This window comes from Meleagris gallopavo, chromosome 1 (assembly GCF_905368555.1).
Source record: "Meleagris gallopavo chromosome 1, MGAL_WU_HG_1.1, whole genome shotgun sequence".
NCBI classification, from domain to species: domain Eukaryota; kingdom Metazoa; phylum Chordata; class Aves; order Galliformes; family Phasianidae; genus Meleagris; species Meleagris gallopavo.
In genome coordinates, this window is record NC_139404.1 from 46,232,323 (window position 1) to 46,255,615 (window position 23,293).

The window sequence follows — 23,293 nt, forward strand, 5'->3', positions numbered from 1 at the left end:
GTTACTGTCTAGATTATTTAAAGGGAACAAGAATTCTTGGCTTCGGCTTCTTCAGCTGTAATCTCCTTTCTGGAGATTACATTCTGAATCTTAAATGTGAACCATCTTACAGAACACTAAGATTTTGAGAGAAAATCAGAAAATAAGGCAATTTATTTGCTGCCTGAATGGAGGAAGATTTTATAAGGATGCTTCAGAGACAATAACCTCTCTGGCACTAGGCAGAGTAGGTTGCTTTAATAAAAAAATTATCTTGCATTATAAATCAATCATTTGTGCCACCTAGTGTGTTACAGGACAAGAAAATGATCCTGCAGGTGGAACACAATAGGTGCTAAAATTGCTCAGCTTTGATTATTAGTACTAAAAATTGCTGCCAATCACTACCTGATTATAATTTGTTTTGAAGAGTGCGTGGGGCAGATGAAAAGAAAAAAGAGAGAAAGAGAGAGCCAAAAAAAAAAAAAAAAAAAAGCAGCAAAGCCTTGGTTTTAAGAATTCTATGATAGGAGCAAACATTTACCTCAGAAAAGAGGTAAAAGTCATTGTTAAAAAACATATCTTGGTATGACTGAAATCCTTAAAATCAGAAATAAATGGACAAAATGGGAAAGTTATGAAAAATAAATCAGAAGATTTCAGTGATTAAAGATTAAATATGATTATTTTACAATGTTTGCTATTAGAAAGCATGTTTTTTATTATAGTCAAAATACAAGGAAATACAAATATAGAATTAGGGAAATTATGGCAAAGTACTTATGTAGTCTTTTCTACGTACATAATCTGTAGTGCAAAACGATACCAGATGGATTAAAAGAGAATTATAACAAAAAAATAAATGCTGTGAAAATGCCCATAGTGCAAATGTCTTCTCTTCCTTTGCTTCCCTGTATTTGAACCAAAGCACTGTATTTAAACTAAAATAAGTGTTTTTCCTCCCACTCCTCCAACTATGATCACTGTTACAATTCAAGGTAGAAGTAGAAAGAGGTAAACAGTGGATGTCTTGAAGAAATTGCCATGCTTTATGTTGTCTCTTGATCTTTTGCAAATAACAGTGTAGGCAAAAGATGATGACATATTTAAAAGGTATTTTGCATTACCATGAGGAACAGATGGAAGTTTGCACACCAAATAGCTCAAGAGGCTGAGATCACTATTTATGCAAAATGTTACACGCAGAACTTGTACATAAGAGTTAAACTTATCATGAAGCTGCAATACTGGCTTATGGACATCTTCACAATATAACAGCTTCCATTAACATTTCTAGAAATCACCACTGGAACACTACAACATAAAAACTGTTTCTAAATATAAAATCCACCGTCATTTACAAACTGAGTGACGATGGTGCTGCTAAGCAGGAAGAATCTGACTGTGGAATGTTTTCAAATGCAAGATCCAATGGAAGAAATTTACTACATGATTGCAATTGTTATGTGTTTCCTTCTTGCAAAAGGAACAAAAACGTATTAAAAGCCTTTTGAGACACCTGTGAGTGCTGTGGATGAAAATCTACACAGCAATCATGTATGGAGAAAAAATGCTATTTGTATAATATCTCATAACTTTTATTGTACATGCAGTGAACTTACTGATCCTTTTCCAAAAGAAATAAAGTAATTTACTGAGTTACTTATTAGTGTAGTAGCTCACACAAAATAATGTAATGTCATTTGAGGCACTGCTCTACTAATGTAGAAGCAACTGAGTAAATCCATATACATATCTTAGCTCATCAAGAAATAATGGATCATGATGAAAGCTGTTCAGTGTCAGACCCATCTACGGATTATGTGATTTGAAATACATAAGCAACTATCCTGTTATAAAAAACCTGCTTAAGATTTGATTGTATTATTAATACACAGTTTTGCAAACACGAGCCAGAGGATAACCTCATATTTCTTCATAACAACAAAGGCTATGCATTAACCACTTCAAAATTGTAGCTGTTTAACATACAAAACACCACAAATGTAGTAGAAAAGTGTCTTAGTGCATAGATTATTACTTGAGTAATGAGTGAGAAGACTCAACGTTCAGTCTGCCTGGCAAAGAACTTCAAAGATTCCCATAAAATTTACATAGGCTGGAAATATCTGTCCCTCAGTAAAAAAAGCCCATTTGATTTTGAAGGATGGTAGAGAGAATCTGAAGCATTTTATGCTACCTCAAATCTCTGGAATACAAGATTTTGCACCAGGTTGTCTCTGCAGAAGTGGCACTTACATTTGAAATGTGGGAGTCCTTGATTTAGCTTGCTGGATAATTATTTATTTTCAATTACATACATTTAAATATAAATAAATGTATGCACGTCTGTGTGCGCACATATGCATCTGTGGAGCTGTTTTTAAAATATTCACATAAATTAACTTCAAATACTTTCTTAATTATATTAACAAAGTGTTCATAAATATTTGGAAAGGCATGAATTAAGAACGTGAAATACAGAGAATTTTTTAAAACACCAACAGAATTTATTTTTAAGACCTTTCCTAGTAAGTTAAGATTCTACAGAATATTTTGTTAATGCAGACTTCCAGTCTACAGGAAGAGCTATGGACATCCTTATTAGTCAGCAGTATCTTTGAGACTGTGACTGCATGTTCTCAATTCCTTTCAGTGAGCTAAAATCTAGCATGGTGCTCTAAGGCAGAGAGGAAAAGGAATAGAAATTGTAGATCTACAATCACAACGTATGAGAATGTTATTGAGATGTAATGTTTCGTTGTTCTTCAAAACCTGCCTCTGCAGAGTGGTACACCTGGGAAATTAACTAATAACAAGAGAAGAGTTGCAGAATAATTTGTCAAACAGAATCTGAAAGACAGCCCTCCTAAAAAAAAAGGGTGTCTTACATGCCAGGGAGCATGGGAAATTAAGTTGTCAAGTGAGAACTGTACAAAAAGCCATCCATTTGGCATGTATTACCAAGACAAGCTATAGAGTTGCTATCTGTTCTGTTGGAATAGTAGGGAGGCTGCTAACCAAAACATTAACCTAATCAAGAAATCTGAATGCAGTCTGTGATTCATTTTCAAGTCCTTTAAGCAGAGACTGTAACTTCTACTGACATTGTAGGTGTATTAGTTGTCTAAAGCCTCAGAAGAGCTTTGAGAGCTAAGCTCAGTACAAAGGTTGCTATTATTTATACCTACAGGTGCAAGTTAGATATGAATAAAGTAACTCTGACTTTGAAACTAGACATGTATAGCAGGCACTCTGCGCATTTAAAGCGCATACAAAGATGGACTGGAAAGATACAGCACAACGATTTCTGGAAGTATTAAATGGCTAAGTGAAGTTTAGCCATTTTGCAAAACTTCAGTTTGCAAGAGAGATTACTGAAAGGAGAAATGATACAAGTGTAAAATGAACCACAGCACAGAAAAGATAAATAGAAAAGGAATTCAAGAATAAATTTCCGGAATCGCTAGTAATGATGTGCAAATTTGGAAATAAAGGTCTGTAAGCTTGTCCCAGGAATTAATAGCATATCCTAGTAGTGGACACATAGATAAATGCAAACAAAAAGAGTAAAAAGTGACTGTTGTAAAGGTACCTCACATCTCAAAATCTTATTGGAGCTCTTTGAAACTGTCAAAAGTACATAGATAAAGTTGATGATCTGCTTGTCCGAGTTTCTAAGGTCTTTTGACAAATCTTGTAGGAAAAATATAGCAGTCATGGCATGATGCCATAAGAAGAGGGGTGTTTTGCACCAAATAGCCAGTTAAAATAGGAAACTGTAGGAAAAAAAACAACAGTTTTCAGTGTGGAAGCAGGTTCCTAGTGAAATTCTGAGGAGAATATAAATATATTGAACAGACCTCTGCTGTTCAATATATATATAAATTCCATTGGAAAGAAGACTAGTGATAACACTACAAAACAGTCCTTCAGCTGGAAGTAATGAATGACTGGAAGAATGCTGTGCAGATAGCTCATAATATGATTATCCTTTGTGCACAGCCTTCCCTAGTCACCTGTTTAAGGACAGTTTTATAGATGACACAGTGTAGCATACAGAACCTCTGATCTGTTTCAGCATGGCCATTTTAATGAACTTTCGTTACTATACTACAAAAAATAGTGGGCCGCAGTAGCAGCTTCAAATAAAGGATCACTTCTTCACACAGTACATATTTAAACTGTGCAATTTGTTGGCAATGTTACAGATAGTCTATCAGTTATAAACTAATGGAAGATAGTCCATTGGTGGCTATTTTCTCTCTCCAGTATCTCTGATCTAATCCTTAACAGCAATCATTACATCCAAATAGAAACCAGGAATGCAAGTTTTGAGAGAATGCATGAAGAATATTTCCCCAAAAGCTCAAAATCAGGAATGTAATTGAATATATAAAACAATTTGTTAAACATTAATTCTAAAGAAATGACTGAATCACTCATTTAAAAGATCTCTGTACAAAAATAGAAGAGGGTCACTATGCAGAATGAACTTCTTGAGAAAAAAAATGTAAACCAGGCCACTTACATGTAACCTTCCTCCCAGGAATTCATCTATCTGTGATTCAAGGCCTACTTTCAGAAAAATACAGCTGTGTAACCATTCTCAGTTTGTTTTTTTTTTTTTCCCAAGAAAATTGCTAGGGTGTGAGAAGGAGCTGTAGGAGAGTACACAGGCTAAAAGCATGCCAGATAAGAAAGGTAAAATTGAAGACATAAGTAAGATTGTTGAGATGGGGAAACTGGCACCTCAAGGATTCAAGAATAACAACGCTCATATTAAAAGGCATAAAATCCTGAGGAAAAAAGGGAATCAGAAGAAAGCAATTGAGCAACATTGTAGATAAGCCCGCTCCAAGAGCAGCAGAAGCCAGAGATTCCCTACCTGAGTGATGACTACTTCGCCATTAGACTGAGTGACTCATTTGTGGGGGGTGACTTAATGCTTAGCTCATTAGTCCTGCAATGTATTGTGTGTTTTAGACAACAAATAACTCATTTTGTGCTTTTACCTTGTTTATATCTTGCATGAAGAATCTCTTTAGTAAAAGCTCCCTGAACAGAGTGAGTCCCAGAGGGGGAGGGTTACATAAGTAATCCAGGATAACAGACAAGAATAATGTGATTAGTCATATGGAAGAACATTTATACTTTAAAGCACAGATATATGCTTTAGATGGGTTAGGGGATTTCAAAACATAGTGGCTTTTTTCCAGCAGATTAGATATTTTCCGGAGAAGTTCCACATAGCTACAACATTGAATAAATGGTATCTCAATCTGAGTACAGAATTTGACCTTTCCAGTGAGCCAAGGAATCTTGGAGACAAAAACCAGAAATATTGGAAAAGCTAGTTCTGGGAGAAAGTATACCCTGAATATTTATACTGTGAGGACAAGACAATTTGAACTATCCTTCCCAGAAAGCACACTTCTGAGAAATTAATGAAGGCAATGAATTTGGAACAATTCTTGATCTAAATGACAAATAAATAAGTGAAACAGAATCTAAATTTCAAAGACAATATTTTTGAAGACAGACTGAGGAGGGTGGCAGGAGCTAACAAGAAACACAAGCTAATAGCTTTTTGAAGTTTGATTCAATTGCTTTAAGTAATAGCTGCTTGATTGTGCTTGAAGGAATACACATTATATATATGTATACCTAAAAGTCCAAAGGAGACTAGTACACAAATTAGAGCAGACATTAAATTGCAGCAGGAACCTGTATTTTAAATTTGTTTCTCTTTGCCAATAAGGTAGCTAAACTCATTCAGTTGCAGGGAGAATTTCAGAATATACTGCCTGCTTTCTGTCTTCCTCCCTCACCACCCCCCCAAAAAAAAACCACAAAAAAAAACCCAACAACAATGGACTGTTTGCTTTAATAAATTAATAGACTTATACTTTGAAATAGAAGAAAAGCACACTGATCAGCATCATACTGAAAGTTTAGGGGTATGCTATAAGTAAAAGCATATTAGATGCCATTATGACAAAAGATAATCTTACTACTAACGTACAAAAAAAATCTATAATTTCATTATCTTGATCCATAAACGTATAGAAAGAAGATAGTAAATAATTTTAATTATTCAGAATGTAGTGAAAGGTTTGTGAAAAATCAAATGTTCCCTTCTCTTCCATGCCCTTTCAACTATGCTATTTTACTTAGTAAAGATATTATCTTCACCATCAAATCTGCTTCTACCCCCTCAAGAAGCCATGAATGACTTCCCAAAAGCGAAATGGAAAGAAGCACCAAATATGAACTAATGAGTTCCTTGCATAGAAATAAGAATGGCTTTTGTGCCAAACTCAGAGATTACAACTGTTTAACCAATGGCTAAAAGGAAAAAGTTATATCTGTAGCACTTGTTACATTCCAGAGTTAGAGGCTTTGATGCTTATGGATTCCTTTATGAAAACTTTCTGTAAGAAGGTCTTGTTTGCCTTGGCCTGAACAGGAGGTGGAACATTTGAAATCGATTTCAGGCAGCAGGACTGCAGGTCAGAGATAAGCCAAACTGCACAATGCCTCAGACCAATTTCTTGTCCATTTCTGAAAATTTCCCCTCAATCCATACAGAAAAATAACAATAAGTACTTCCCGGAGCCACAGCTTCTTGTAACTAGCAATTATTTCATTATGCTACTAATTGGTTAGAAAAGTCAGAAAAATGAAAGGAAATAAATACTGGCTAGACTCTAATGTAAATTCTGAGAATTTTAGTGACTGCTTTAGTCACTATGCTCTATTACCCAGTAGCAGGGAGAAATTTATATATGCAACCATAAAAATATTTAAATAACTGTTTAATAGCTCCTTATTGCAAATGATGGCAAAAAGGAACATTTTCCCAAGAAGCATAGGGATTAATTGAGAACAGGCTGTTAACTCCTGAAATTAGAGGGACTTACACTGGTTTGGTTTATACTAATTTTACAGAAATGTATTCCTGTTAATTTCAATGCAGGCACTTATTTCTCTTTTCAACAATTAAATAAATTTGGAATTAACTGTGTCTTTAATGAGGCTCTAATGATCCACTTGGGGGCGCTAAAAGGTAATTTGTTTGTGAATTGATTATGGAAAAATGGTTGGGATTCAAAATAAAGTTACACAACATGAGCAGAGACTTCTACTTTTGCAACTCAGTGCTGACTGTTCATCTATATAAGCTTCAGGAGCAATGGATCCCTAGTTCTTAACAAATTTCCATCTGCTTATAGAAAAAAGAATCAGTTACAAGTAGCTTAGCAGCAGACACCCATAACATCAATCAAACCCTAACTTCATTTATACTCCTCCAACATACATTGAATGCAACAGACAGAACATGTAAGGCAGACTAATCCTTACTCTTATTCTACATTTGCGTGCAAGCTAAAATTAACTGGGGAGGAGGGGGGAATGGGGGGAAAGAAAGAAAGAAAAGAAATTTTAACAAGTAGTAGATTTGCCTTTCAGTTAATAAGAAATACCTCTTCTTTTAAATACTGGTCCTGGGCTATACCTGCTTGTAACTTGTACACCAATTACTGTGTTGAAACATGGCTTTGCACCATTTTTATGTTATCCATTTCTCTACCTTGAAGGGAATTGAGAACTATTCCCCACCATGAAGTTGCATCTTACACTTGATTGCCTGTGGCTTCTGGTGGCCCTTTCACTGCTCTGACAGATAGGCAGTAATTAGAGGTGGAGACAGAGTATCTCCTACACAGGAAGGAAGAGCAGATTTTTTTTTTTGTGAAGAGCTAATAAAATATGACATTGAGTTTTTGTTCACATAGGGATTGTCTTAGAGATCAGATAAGGTGACAATATAGTCAATTTCAAAAGCCACAGCAGATCCAAAGCTATAATCATCTATCTTTTACAAAAGCAAACAACATCAGTACCAGACACAAAACCTATATGAAAATTCCAATGGTAAATATGTACTCTCAATTTCTTCACTGTCATAGTACAAAATTAATCTTATTCCAAATTAATATGCAGTCCAGTCCACTTTAAAGTTTATGGTTGCCCATATTTAGGCACCAAATTTAACTAACTTGTGTAAACAAAGTTTCAAGCAAAAGCGGTAATTAAATACAATATTTTGTTCTGCTAGTATAACTTGCCTACATTTAGGGTTTCTTTCTTTCAAGTTTAATTTAGCCAAAGCATGTGGAAAAAAAACCTGTGTGTTTATAAGAGCTACTGTTGTTAGGCACTCTGTAAGTGAGAACATAGAATTTATAAACAATAAAAATATACTTTGAAATGTCATTCAGCATCCTGAAGGCAGATGCCATGATTGAATGTCATGCTAAAGACAATGAAAATGCAAATAGAAGCAAAGGGTACAGTCAACCTAGGTAAAGGCATGAAAGCTGTAATCATTAACAGTACTTGACAGTATTTGTAGTGCAGTTTGCTTTTGTGCTTTTCCTTTCCTAAAGTAAAGACACGTACTATAACATATTTTGGAGCAACCACTGCTATAAATTGACCAACTTACATTAATTAATTCAATCTCCCAGATTTTTTTCACAAGGTCCATCGATGTATAGCCATTAATTAGAAAGGATTTGGTATAGTCACCCAGTTCAATGGAATCCAGCCATTCAGCTACAGAGGCAGGGTTGTAGCCATCATGACCGATCTGCTTCATCTGAAAAACAAGAATGAGTAAGAATTGCTGATAATATTCATTAAACATATTTCAGAGAGTAGCTATTTACATTTATTTTCCTTGGGACTTTATTCTCTGATTGACATCCTTTCAAAGATTAGCACAACACAAAGAAAGAATTTTATGAGTAAAAGTACTAATAAAACTTAGTTTTCAACGGATCTTTTTCTCATGGCTCTTTGCCTTTTAAACTAAAATATACCAAGACTGTATGTAGCATGTGTTCAATCCTTACTAGACATCACAGAATCCATAAGCAAGGGAGGGCAAAAGAGAGAAAGAGAGACAGAGAGAGAAGGAGATTATTAATATCCTGACTACACAAAAATGACACCTAAGATTTCATAGTAGGAGAAGAAATTAAACTGAGGGTTGGATCTTCTGCTATCGAACTCCAAATGAAACATATTTCCTTGGTTATATTATTCCTAATTTATCTCTCCTACTAGGTTATGTGATATTTCATAGAGGTTGAAGCCACAGTGTATTTTTTCACCCCCAAGGGAACTTTAAAATAGTGTCTTTCCTCTACCTGGCCATATTTTTCATGGAGCTCCTGGGAATTTAATGTAATTTAGATTGCTCTGCTTCCCTGAAGTTGATTGAGACTGGACAACTGAAACAAATATTACTGGAACAAAACTGACAGAATGATGTACACAGAAAAGCACCATGTGCATTTATAGATCAACGCAAGCAGAAAAAGCATAATCATATACATTTTACTTTCATAAAAAAAAAAAAAACCCTAAGAAATCCAACTAGCATCTAATTTTCTGGAATGTTGTAAAACTACTAAGAAGTAAAGAACTGTAATTTTTCTTTCCAAATTGCCTCAGTGACACAGGAGAAGATTTTCAAGATAGCCTTTAAAGAAAAAATGAATAAAGCCTCTACCTGTGCAATTAGTTATGACATACTGTTCCTAAGAATTACAAAGCAATTTGCAACAGTGGCAAAGAAGCAAAGAAATAAATAAAAAAAGCAATAACCTCAATTTTCAACATCACTATTTGCATATCACTGACATTCTTGCTTGAATTGACATGTAACTCTGGCTAATTTGATAATACACTGAATTGGTAAACTTTTAAGAAGTTTCAGAGTTTAACAGAGTTGAATGCAGAGTTTTTGCATTCAGCATAGCATATCTCAGATATTCAGCATATCTCCAGAATATGCAAGAGTGGTACTGTGAATGGTGAAAGGCAGTCTCCCATTTCTTGTATACACTTATATAAGTGTATATAAGAAGCTGCAACTTTCTGAGAAACACTGCAGTATGACAAAAATATAATGCTTTGAGCTTAAGTTTGAAGTGACAAAGTAATTTATAAAGAAGAGAATTCTGATCTTAACACCTTGCCTGAATCAGTTTATTTCTCAAAGTTTATCTGAAATGCAATTTGAATTCAAAGCAGAGAAAAAGCAATAAAATTTGAAATCCAAAGTAGTGTTTTCTATGTGTTCAAATGCAGAAAGTCAGCAAGTCATGATCTTGATCTTGGTTTCCCGCAGTAGCAGAGAGGAACGATGCAGACACATTGCATCATGGATTTGACAGTTTACTCTTTGGTCTTTTGCTGCAGATGTTAGGTATAAAATATTAATGGAAATATTTAAATGATGCAGTGAAATCATTACCTTAAATCATATAAGAGAGATAATTCCCATAATTAACTACGGGAATTGTAATCTTCCAGGTCACTTCTGAAGCAAAGGATTCATATTAGGAAGTGAGAGTTAAAAGGCAAGAATTAAGTTATGACTATGAATTCAATTTTGTTGCTGATCTTGACATTTTGGAAGTTTGTTTCATCCTGATTTAGAATGAAAGCTCCAAATGCCAAAAGGATGGCAAACTCTTCTTTTGCTGACATTCAGATTTATTTCCAATTTTATACTAAGGGTAGTCTGTCCAGCAGACTGCAAAACCACGGAGAACCCTGTCAGTTCTGCTTCTTGGAAAGCTTATTTCTAGAGCTGATTTGAAATAAGTTATTGTTAAACAACAGACACTTGGAAAGAAATGGCCCAATAAACAGAAGAAAAATCTATATAGAGAAAAAATATGAAGATGTATGAGGTCCACATGGAACCCATGACTTTTGAAATATATATTTTTGTTTCCCTTCTCCTAACATAGAAAAGTGAAGCACTTTTGAAACAATTCTCAGAGAATACAGATGGAGAATATTATGCAAAATCTTTCTTTTGCTTATTACTATTTAAACTTTTATGAATATTGATTTTAGCACTAATTTTCTTCTGACCTACTGATTAAGAAACCTCATGCTGTTTAGCACATAATACTGGAAGCTTTTCTCTGAAAAGCAAACATGGCATTGGAAGTTTCTGAATTCGGAGTTCTCAAAGGAGATCTCCATCAGAAGGGCTGTTAAAACAGATATAAATCCTACTGAGGCAAAGGGATGCAAGCATGGAAACACATAACAGCCCAATAAGCAAAATGCTGAGAACAACTGAAATGTATGCAGCAGTTTCACACTCTTGGTGCCAGCAGACAAAATTGTCATCAAGTCACTCAGCAGCCTATATGAACATGCACTGGACTATTGTCAGGCACCAGGAGAGTCTGCAACATTTCCCCTCTCTCTGCCCCAAAGCCTGGAATACAGGATGTTCCATTTAAACATTGGGAAGTGCTTTACTGTGCAAGAGAAGGAGCAATGGAACTGGTTGCCCAGAAAATCTGTGCAGTCTTCCTCCTTGAAGATCTTCAAAAGACACCCGAACACGTGCCTTGGCAGCCTGTTTGAGGCAGCCATGCCTGAGAAGAGGGTTTAGATCAGGTGCAACTAGAGGTCCCTTCCTGCCTCATCTGTGATTCAGTGATTTGGCTGCCTGTGTTGAAGGCTAAATCAGGTATTGTGCATCTGAGTAACCATGGGTCATACCCACACAGACTGCAATAAGAAGTCTTGATGGGGCCACTTCACCTTCTGCAGGAGTTGAAATTGAGCTCAGGCCCATGCCTTTGGCCATCACCTGAGCTATGCTGTAGGTACACCTGTACCTAACCAGTACCTTGATCCTTCCCACTGACTCATCCTCCGAAATCAACCTCAGACTGTCCTTGTCTTTGTGGATTTGCCTTATGCTGTGGATGTTCCCAGTTATTGAAACCTGGGATTCCTGCCTTGCTCTCCTTGGACAGTTGGTTTGTCCTTCTTGGCAACAGCATGGCCCTGTGTCCCCAGCACCCCTCTCGGTTCTGAGCTCTCTTGCTGTGGTGTGGGGACCCTGCCTCCTGCTCCCTGACACCAATGACAGAAAATTAATCTCGGAACTAGGATATCTGCCAGCAGTTTCAGCCAAAAAGCAATAATTTGTTTTGTCACGAAAAAAGAACCAATTTCTTTTCTAAACAAATTTTCTAAAATGTGCCCAATACGTGAAAACTAATAAACTTTCACTATCAGTTCTCTCGTATGGAAAGTTTTGTTATGTCTGTTAATAACATCATCTAACTTATTAACTGTCATTCTTAGCTGGCTGAATTTTTTGCTTTCAAGTATTCTTTGACAGATTGGCTATCTAGACGTGATAGTATCATCAACAGTACCTATGTTTCATATAAAATGTTATCGAGTTTTTAAATAAAAATAGAAACAGTTTGAAATACAGCTGTTTGGAAACACTGCCAATTTACTTTATTACAGCATGTACTTTAGTTGCCTTGTATTCATGTTCTCATTAACAAGTAACAGCTCTTGAACTGCATGTACTTTTTTTCTATATTACACCATAATCTCAGTCTCCTCTCACTGATCATTTGTATCTTGTAGAATACCTCATTGATGCTAACTGCTGTTTGTTTTGTTCATTATTGTTTGTTTTTGATAGAAAAAGACTTCCCTTTTTACTGACCATATTTTCAATCATTTCATACCAGAACCAACAGATGTACCAGTGGTGTCAAACATCTAACCACATATGTCCACACTGTTTGACCTGTATAAAATTTCTAAGATTCAAGTCTTGACTGTTCAAAATACAGCCTTTCAATGATTAACTACTCATAAATAGAAGCAGTTGTTCTTCCACAGAAGGTGCTTCCAGTTCATTAGGTTACTCTATTTAAAGAGCAATATTGTTGCTAGCTGTTTCACTGCAGATGATTTTAGAATGCTGACTATTAAAAAATCTAAGCATGAAGCCCATAGGAGTTAGGCGTGATAGAGAAAAAGAAATGTTAAGGAAAATATGATATAAACTAAGCATAGAGGAAGACACAAAACACAGGAGATTTCTCTTCTTGGTCTCACTGATCTTTCACGAGCATTGCTTCCTCTGAAATGAATAGAAAGCAGAAGCCCGGAAAGCAGTTTCTCATAGCCAGATGTTAATATGAAATAGCATTCTACTGGGTTGAGAAATCCTTTACAAGAGACTGCATGTATACCATTTTTTTTAGAAGTGTATCACTACTATATCTATACTGTGTTTTACATAAGAATAGATGGCACTTTACTTGACATTTTGTCACTTAAAGGTGTCCAAGTAAATATGAATGGAGCTTTACAGTAATCATATATGCACCAGTGAATTCAATAAAATGGACTCTTACTAGTTTTTTGTGTTCATCTCAGACAGAAGGGGAACTAACGCTATTTTCTCTACAGGTTATATCATTATCTGGTGGATCTCATCACTGTATTAAAATCAAGCTTTTTATCCCCTGCATAAGGAGAAAGAGATGACTCGACTTTCACAGCTTGTTAAATGACAGCAGCGATTACGGTGAATTTACACACTTGTGTAGGTTTGCAAGAAAGATCTTTTTAGCAGGCACATAATGCTTTCTTATAAAATGTTGGCCTTTCTGAGACATTTAATCAGCTCTCCCAGGAACGTGTATGAAACTATCAATTACCAATCTGATTAATTCTGGATTGTTGTAAGGGGAGAAGGCTGAGGGGGAATCAGGACAGTTCTCAAGCAGACCAGCTGAACTTCCCACAGATCTGAGAAGATTTTTTAATTGCTGCTGATGCTGAGAATGTCACTGGGTTAAAACAATGACCTGCCTGCAAAGGCATAGTGAGTAAGGAAGAGCAGTATACAAAATTTTTGTGTTCCTTTTCTACCTTGCCACATATTAAAAAAATCAACTACTCGAAGCTGTGTCCCAATAATGTTTGACTTTTCTTTCTGCTAGTCAAAATCTTTCAGTCTTCTGGTGGTGCTTAATATAAAAAGACATTATAGTCACATTCACTTTGCAGTCTAGCCTGATTCAGAATCCTGCACTAATGGTAAATCCAGATTATCATGAATTAAGTTCAGAGTTTCCTACAGAAGATTACCAGCATTACATTAAGCATCCCTTCTGTAACTTTTTGCAGTTTGAATCTGTCTTCTGAATGAAAAGAAAAACAGATGCATGCAAACATATTTTTTCCTTTGGAAAATTTGAAATAGTTGGTTCCACAGCCAAAAGACTGAAGAGACTCCTTGTTCACAGATGCCATATGTGAGACAAGGGAAGAACACCCAGTGTTACTGAGATGCTTTATGTGACAGTTCAGGACATTTCTGTTTGATATGATGTAATCTTAAGAAATCCTAAATAAGAAATTTGTGAAATAATTAGAATGTGTGGCCTTTGATCTCAAGAATTTCTATGATGATAACTTTCGAGAACAGTCCCTCGGGTATTTGTTAGTACTTCAGCACATAGTGCTGGAGATTTACAACAGATCAACAGACTGACACATAAATGGCAACACTCATCCTCTGCTGTGTCCTCAGTAGCCCTGAATGGTTTCCATTTGACAATACGCCATCAACTGCACACAGAGGTTGAACTAGCAACGATCTCTTTGGCCCAACAGTACTATGGTCTGCTGCCATAGCATGACTTAAAAGTAATCTGATCATTGCCTCCACTTCACACTGGTTTGGTTTGCAGAATATTTTGGGTACACATTATACCTTATACTTGTATGTACACTATAATATAGTTTTCCTTTTGGAGGAAAGAAAATCAGAAGACCAGAAGCAGGAATGCACCAAATACAATCTCTAATTTATTTTCTCTATTTTTTACTAATATTATTTTTGGTGATGGTCAGAAATCCCAACCATCCCTTCAGCTTCACCTATGGGGTATTTAAAGGAAATGTGTCTGAACGAAATTCTGCTCTTCAAGAGACACAGAGATTTGAATCAAGTGGTTGACAACTCTACCACCAAGTCTGCATTAGTTACAAGGATGAGCTGACTATGCCTTAAGAGTAAAAGTTATGGGAGAACTGAGTCCCCCTGATCTGGGAAAGGTTGCAGATGGGAATGTGGATCCCATTAGGGGTCCTGATGGAGCTCATAAAGGGTGAATACCTGGAGCAAAATAGCCACACTAGGAAAGACTTCAAGAAACTAATTATCAGTTATCTTCTTTCTCAGAAAGAAGTATGTGCTGAAAGTCCAGGACATTCAAGATATAGCACTTTCTCTCCTATGGCATATTAGCTTGCCTCAGGGTAGAGAGTAGTCAATACGGAATCAGCCACAAATAACAATGTAAAAAAGCATGAGCAGAAATAAGACTTGCTCAATGGGCAATGGTGACAGGACCAGCGATAGCTACTGTAATTTACATGAAACAGAAAAACGATTTCATGTCCCATCAGGTGTAGCTCACTAACAGAAGGAAAAAAGGAGAACATTAGCGGGACTACTTTCATCAGACAGCTTTGAAGCACATGAATAGAGGCACCAGTCTGAGATAAACACCCTGAACTATAGCATGGATGTTTCTAACAACTGCTCTGTTCTACTGATCCATTCCTTTGTGTTTCAGAGTTGAAAAACTTCTGTGTTATGCTGAATCTAACACTTTCTTTTTTTGGCCTTATGGCCTTAGAAGCAGTGTAATGAGCTGGTGAGTGACCTCCTTCCAAGTCTGGTAAGTAACTTTGAGAAGTGTTAGAAGGAAGAATAACAGCAGGAAAGAAAGCACTTCTCTTGACACCTGTTTTACATCTTCAATTCCAGCAGACCATAACAAAACCAAGAAGTCATTTCTAGAAAGGGACATAGATGTTACCATATCCACTTTGCAGCATCTCCTCCTTTGGTCACTGTCATTAGGAATGGAAGTGCTGGTGATCTATCTGTTAGCTGTGCTGAATGAGAGAGAATTAAACACCAAGATTCAAAATAGATTGCTAAGCTCTGCAACACCTAAACCAACTGATAGCAAATAGCAAATATATGATGTGGTCCCTCTCTGCTATATACACAGCATAGTTAATGGGCACAGGCAAAGCAGTTCTGTATTCCTAAATGCCAGATTTAATGTGCTTACACAAATGGGTGTTACATATGAGTAATAGATCTAGCGCTTTTTAGAAGCACAGCTTTACTGCTCATATAACACTGTTTACAGAGAGCATGTGCTCAATACCCCACTCATGTCCTACTTTTTGTCTGCTTCTGCAAAGCACCCAGGAAACAGACTTGCTGCCTGCATGCCACTGCTACAAGATTCCCAGACGTGAAACCTCACTGTGCAGGAAGGAACAAGCTGCGTATTATAAGAATAGCTCTGAAGCCAGGAAAATGGTGCTTTAAGCTAACAACATTCTTCCATCTGTCAAATGAGAGAATGTGTTCCCATTACGGTCTGGAAGAAGGAGCTTTATACTGAGCAACTGACATGAAAAAATTTCTATTTCTCATCTAGGTCCTCAGATGAGCTAGGATAATTATTTTCAACCACTTAGGAATCCACTGAGAATTCACTTGCACATAGACTCTGGATGCCGAGATAACTGAAAATGACACAATGTGACTTCCATTGTTTTCTTAGTCAATTAAGCCTATCTTGCACACAAGCACTCCCTCAGTATTTGTTTTTTCTGAAGTCCTTGTACTTGCAAATTTAGTATACTTTCAGGCACGGTCCCTGGCTCTCTACACATCTGAACTTCCTTTTAATAAAACATATAAAGTCCATTTCCAAAGATTTATTGATTTCATTCTGTTAACACAAAAAGAATTCTGAATGCAATATCAAACTCTGCTAAGACATTTGCTCTAAAACTGATGTCATGCATAAAATATTTCCGTTTTAAGAATTAACTTTACGAATTATATTTCTACTGGCACGTCTTAACCTTATCTAATAATAATAAACCATAAAGTACTCTAGTTAATATTAATGTGAAACTTGAATAACTTAAACTACATTAGTGTAAGATGAGAATGTGGGCTGCTATCTCTAATCTAACAAAAAGGATAAAATGACAAGCAAAAAACGATCCCAACTCTCCTTATCTGTTACAAATATATTAGCTTACTCCCTCATTAAATATTTTTCTCAAATACAGAATTATTAAGGAAAAATATTCTATTTTGAGAATTCTGGTTCAAGCACGCCTTTTTATAATGGTTAAACACAGTATAAGAAAATACAAAAATAAATTGATCTATATTTGGATAAATATGTGGATTTTTTTTCCTATTTAAAACTACGTCAGGCCTTAGAAATTGGTTCCTGAATATACCAGTGGTGTTTGAAATATAGAGATACCACCATTCTTTAGGAAATCAGTATTGAGGAGTGAGAAAAGTCATCTTCTTGGTACCAATGGATACTTTGCAGAGGCAAAATTGCAACAAAATGGTGGAAAAACTGCAGAAAGTGGCCCCTGCCTCCCCTGAGTGGGATAAGTGGAGTCAGTGATGAGAAGCAGCTCTAACACAATGTGGGCAGAGCTGGGAGTCATGGCATCCAACCCTTGCTCGTACAAAGGATATTCCCAGGAGTGCTGTGAACAGGATGTGCAGGCAGATGGGCATGGCAGTTTGTGCTGCAGTTGACGCTGGCAAGGCAAACAGGGACAGTGTTAGGCAGCCTGCTCCTCTCTTGTGGGTGAGGCACCCTACTGAAACTAAGATGGTGACCACAACTCTGATGGAGGGCCCATAATCTTTCTGGGCTGACACGTTTATATAGGTGGATCTCCCAGGGAGCAAAAGAGCTGCCCAGACCTCTGGCTGTGGGAAGCTTCAAAATCTGGAAGTCATCCAAGGGACCGAGGTAAGTGAGGATGTCGCAGGTGCAAGCACACCCAACTTGATGATCTTTTTGAGCAGCTAACCAGGCTGTGAGAGGAAGTTGCCAGGCTGAGATATTTCCAGCAGCTGGAGAGAGAGATTGATGTCTGGCATTATGCAGTGGTACAGGCAGCCCAATAGCTCTGTCTCATGCCCCATCAAGGGGAAGAAGATTACAAGGTTTCCAACCTGACAGAGGGCAAATGTGCAGGATGAAGGAGACAGGAACCTCGTCTCTGCTCGGGACAGGACAAGCCCATCCCCCCCCCTCTTCCCCAAAGTCTCCCTAGCCAATAGACATGAAGCTATGGGGTGGAAGGAGAAGGCGGCGTAGATGGAGGTTTGGAACCAGAAAGGGGCAACCATGTAAAAAAGATCCAACCAATAACCAGAGTCACAACCAGTGCCACTGAAAAAAGGTGAAAGTGCTACTAAAAAAGGCTCTCAGTAATTGGAGAATCTGTGCTGAGGGATGCTGAGGCACTCATTTGCCACCCAGATAACTTCTCTAGAAAGGTTTACTGCCTGCCAGAGGCCTGCATTTGGGATATACATATATATATATTAGGAAAAAGATACCAGGTAAGATAAAGCCAGAGGACTACTATCCACTGTCTTTCAAACTGGGTCTCATGAAGCTGGGACTGGGAAATAGAAAAATATATAAATGTTACTTGGGAACATGCTAAAAGAAACGGAAGTGCAGGTAAAGTTCTCCTCAATCCTACTGGCTGGAGAGAGACTGAGGTTCAGGCAGGAAGAAAATAACAAACCAATTAAATGAATGGCTGCATGGATGGTGTCATGCCCAGGGCTTTGGTTTCTATGATCTAGGACATACCTTCTATAAACCAGGAAGGCTGACTTGGGGTGGGACACAACTGATCTGGAGGTGCAAGAATATCTTAGCAGTAAACTGTCACAGCTCATCACCAGGGCTTTAACTAGATTTAATGGTGGAAGGGGATGTACTGCTGAGGAAAAGAAAGATTCAGGGAACACTGTCACTTTATGAATCAATAGGAGAAAATCTCAACTTCATTCTAGAGGTATTAGAGAGAGCTTCTTCAAGAAGGTAATGTGGCCAAAAGCCAGCTGAAGTACCTTTATACCAATGCACACAGCACAGGAAGTAAGCAGGAGGAAATGGAAACCGCGGTGCAACTGAAAAACTATCATTGCTGTCACAGAAACATGACAGCATGTTGGGATGACTCATAGAACTAGAATACCATGATTGATGGCTATAAGTTTTTTAGAAGGGATAGGTAAGGTGGGAGGTGTGTGGGAGTTGCCCTCTATGTTAAGAAGTGGATAGACTGAGAAGAGCTGCCTCTGAGAAATAGTCATGAACAGGTTGAGAGCCTGTGGATTAAAATTAGGAATTGGACCAATAAAGAGCATCTGGTGATCAGGGTCTACTACAGGACATCTGATCAAGAGGAGTCTGCTGATGAGGCCTTCTTGCTTTAGCTGCAAGAAGTGTTGTTCTTGCAGGCTCTCATCCTGATGGGGGTATTCAACTTTTGTCCTTAGGGAGAAAGGAACAAAGCAGAGATGGCAGCATTCAAGGATGCCTTTCTGAAAGCAGAAGAGCTCTCCATCCCCCAGAATAAGAAATCAGGCAGAGGAGGCAGGAAACCAGTGTGGCTGAGAAAGGACCCATTGGCCAGGCTCAGGGGAAAAAAAGTAAAAGCAGTAGAAGCGGGGAGGGATGGCCTGGAATGAATATAGGAATGCTGTCCAGCTGTGCAGGGATGGGATCAGAAAAGCCAAGGAACAGATGGAATTGAAATTGGCAAGGGATGTGATGAACAACAAGAAGGGTTTCTTTAGATACACTGGTCAGAAACGACAGGCAAAGGAAAATGTGCCCCCTCTCATAAATGAAAAGGGAGAGCTGACCTTCTCAGACATGGCGAAGGCTGAGGTACTTAACAAGTTCTTTGCTTTGGTCTTCATAATCAATCAGGCTTCTCAATGCCTCTCATGTCCCTGAACTTCTAAGCAAGGGCCAGAGGAACAAAATCTCTCGCATGGTAAGAGTGGAGCAAGTCCAAGACTACCACATGAAGCTGAATGTGTACAAGTCTACGGGGTCAGACAACGTACATCCCAGAGCTCTGAAGGATTGGGCTGATGTGGCTTCCAAACTGCTCTCCATCATATTTGAAAAATCACGGCTTTCAGGCGAAGTTTCTTGTGAGCGGAAAACACCACTTCCATATTCAAGAAAGGGAGAAAGAAGATCCAGGGAGGCCAATGATCCTCACCTCTGCGCCTGGGAAGATCATGGAGCAGATCCTCCTCGTAGAGATCTTAAGGCACATGCAAGATGAGGAGGTGATCTGAGACTGCCAGCATGGCTTTACCAAGGGCAGATTATGGCCAACAAATCGGGTGGCCTTCTGTGATGGAGTGATGGGATTGGTGGACAACGGAAGGGCAACTGATGTTGTCTACCTGGACTTATGCTCATTGATGTGGTCCCATGCCACATTCTTATCTCTAATTTGGAGAGATATAGATTTTAAGGCTGGACTTTTAGGTGGATAAAGAATTGATTGGATGGTTGTAGCCAGCAGGTTGTTTCCAACAGCTCTATGTCCAGGTGGAGGCTGGTCACAAGCAGTGTCCCCCAGGGGTCCATCTTGGGACCAGTGCTCTTCAACATCTTTACTAATGACATAGTCAGTGGGATGGAGTGTACCCTCAGCAAGTTTACTTATGACTCTAAGCTGTGGTGCAGCTGACACAATGGAAGGGAAGGATGCCATCCAGAGGGACGTGGATGCCATCCAGAGGGACCTGGACATGCTTGAAAAGTGAGTGCATGAGGTTTAACAAGTCCAAGTGCAAGGTGTTGCACTTGAATTGAGGCTGTCTCAAATACAATTACAGACCGGGAAAATTAATTGAGAGTGGCTCTGTGGAGAAAGACTTGGGGGTCCTGATGGACAAAAAGCTTGACATGAGCCAATAGCATGCTCTTGCAGCCTGGAAGACCGACAGTATCCTAGGATGCATCAAGAGGGGTGGCCAGCATGGAAATGGAGGGGACTGCCTCCCTCTGCTCTGCCTTCATGAGGTCCCATCTGGAGTACTGTGTCAGCACAAGAAGGATGTGGAGCTGTTGGAGCAGGGCCACGAGTATGAGGGCCACAAGTACGATCAAAGGGCTGGAGCCCTCCAATGAAGATAGGTTGAGGGAGTTGGGCTTGTTTAGCTTGGAGAAGAAAGGAAGGCTCTGGGGAGACCTCATTGTGACCTTCCAGTACCTGAATGGGAGCTTACAAGCAGAAGGAGGATCTATTATTTCCATGGTCTGATAATGAAAGGACAAGGGGAAATGGCTTTAAACTAAAAGAGTAGAGATTTAGATTAGATCTTAGGAAGAAATTCTTCACTCAGAGAGTAGTGAGGTGGTGGAACAGAGAAGGTGGTGGATTCCCAATCTCGGGAGGCATTCAAAGCCAGGCTGGATGGGACCCTGGGCAGCCTGATCTAGTAATTGGCAACCCTGACCATGGAAGGAAGTTGGAACTGGATGATCTTTAAGATTCCCTCCAACCTATGCCATTCTATGATTCTTTGATAATTAAAAATATTTTCATATAGCACTAAAACGTGAAATATTAAAAAATCATTAATTAATTCTGAACAATTTAAATGAATAAAAAAGAGTTGGTTTCTTCATGAAATACGAGAAATAAAAAAAATACTTCAACTAAGAGCAGGGATTAAAATTGCAAAGATTTTTTTTGAATGATAGCATTGTTGAAGAATTCATAAATTCAAATTTAAACTATAAATATCTATTGTAATTCATCAAATACTACTTTTATATACACTAATACTTGCACCATTTATCTCACTTGTCTAATATTGTATATGGAATATTACTGTCTTTAATCATGTTTGTTGTTTCAGTGCACAGACTCAAATTGTAGTATACAAAGATTGTCTAGCACATCCATCAGTGGAAGCAATTTACAACTTTACATATTTTCCATACAAAATAAATCCTTGTTCTCTTTTACAGGCAATCCATAAAACCTTTTCTAACCAATTATGATGAATCAAAAATCCTCTTGGCAGAATCAGACTCATGATCCAAACTGAAAAATCCTTTAATGGCTCTTCTCTCTCTCCATCACTGTCAAACTGCAAACAGTTTAATCTCTCTTTACCTTGATCATTCCACACGTGCTGCTCCCAAACTCCAGAGTACTCCATGCACTTTACACCAGATGCTATTCCTGCCTCAGTATCTCTCATGGCAGCCCTCTGAGAATTAGTGGTGTCTTTGGCTTCTCATTCATTCTCCTTACACAGTTTTCCAAAATCAGTAAGTTTTCATGCTTAGCCCAGTGTCTCTTTCACTCACCTATTCAAGTTTCTTTGTTTAGAAACATTAGCAGAAGCCTGCACTGATATCATGCTGTTGTGCAAAATATAAGAACCATGCTTTTATACCGCTGATTTTAAAATCTGTAGCTTAAATCAGCTAGCACTAAAAAACGATTGGAAAATGACTGCAAGTTGTTATGTCCACAGCTGAGAAGCAAAAATGCAAAGCAGCAAATCAAATATGGAGCCTGCAGGAAGTCTCCAAATCATACATAAAAGGCAAATATTAGGAATAACATGTTTCATCCAAAGATATGAAGAATACTTATAAGATTCTTTCTTCAAAGGGAAAAGTACTTTCAGGTCAAACATCCAGTATTCATTGACAGCCTTATTTACACATTTCTAATGACAGAGTGTATAAAAAGATTAAAAAACTAGAAGAAATTAAAATAAATTCTTAAAAGCTGTAATTTGAAATTACAGATTTTACTCTCTTTTGTTTTATTTGTTAATTGTCCATACAATGTGGGTTCAATGTAATGATATTACGTTATTATACTTTTGCAAATACAACAAATGGTAACAAGACCAGTAGGGAATTATGTTTAATCCCATTCAAAAAAGTGCTTTAAAAAATGTGAAAGCTGTAGGTGCTAGTTCTCTCACTTGGATAATAACAGAAACTATACCTTTGGGAGAAGCTGAATTGCTTGGAGTATTCTCTGTCTATGTCCAGAGTTAAGTATTCCTATTTCCAAGAGATCTTGGTCCTCCATTACATTGCTTCCCTAAAATGAGAGGAAAAAGGGTAGAAATAAAATGAAAAAAGAGCAGATGACTTCAACAGCTTGAAACAAGCCCCTTCTGTTTAGAAGGGAACACTTTGCTAAAGTTATTGTATTGGAAAAGATTAACAAATGACTGATGATGGCATTCACTGTCACATTGACAAAACATGGGTGAGGGACCTGAACTCACGGATGATTGCTATACTGCTGATACCCGTATCAGTAGAGAAACTATAGCTCCTAATAAAGCCAAAAATCAGATATGAACCTTCTTTCATTTGACTGGAAAAGGGACATGGCTAAAGAAATATTCCAAAACTCTTTTTTTTTTTATTCTCCTCCCAGTTATGTTCATTTTAATTCAGTCTTAAAAATATTTAACACATAATAAGAAAAGCAG

General features: G+C 37.6%; 1 protein-coding gene across 5 annotated transcripts in view; it reads right to left on the reverse strand.

The window, feature by feature from the left end:
- Window positions 1-23,293, reverse strand: part of ANKS1B (ankyrin repeat and sterile alpha motif domain containing 1B) — a 407,202-nt gene that overhangs the window by 147,580 nt on the left and 236,329 nt on the right. For all 5 annotated transcript variants that reach the window (XM_085223686.1, XM_085223680.1, XM_085223692.1 and 2 more), the window contains exons 16-17: window positions 22,795-22,893; window positions 8,492-8,644 (exon numbers count right to left, since the gene is read on the reverse strand). In XM_085223686.1, coding sequence (XP_085079812.1) covers window positions 8,492-8,644; window positions 22,795-22,893 — 252 coding nt within the window. The remainder of the gene's footprint in view (window positions 1-8,491; window positions 8,645-22,794; window positions 22,894-23,293) is intronic.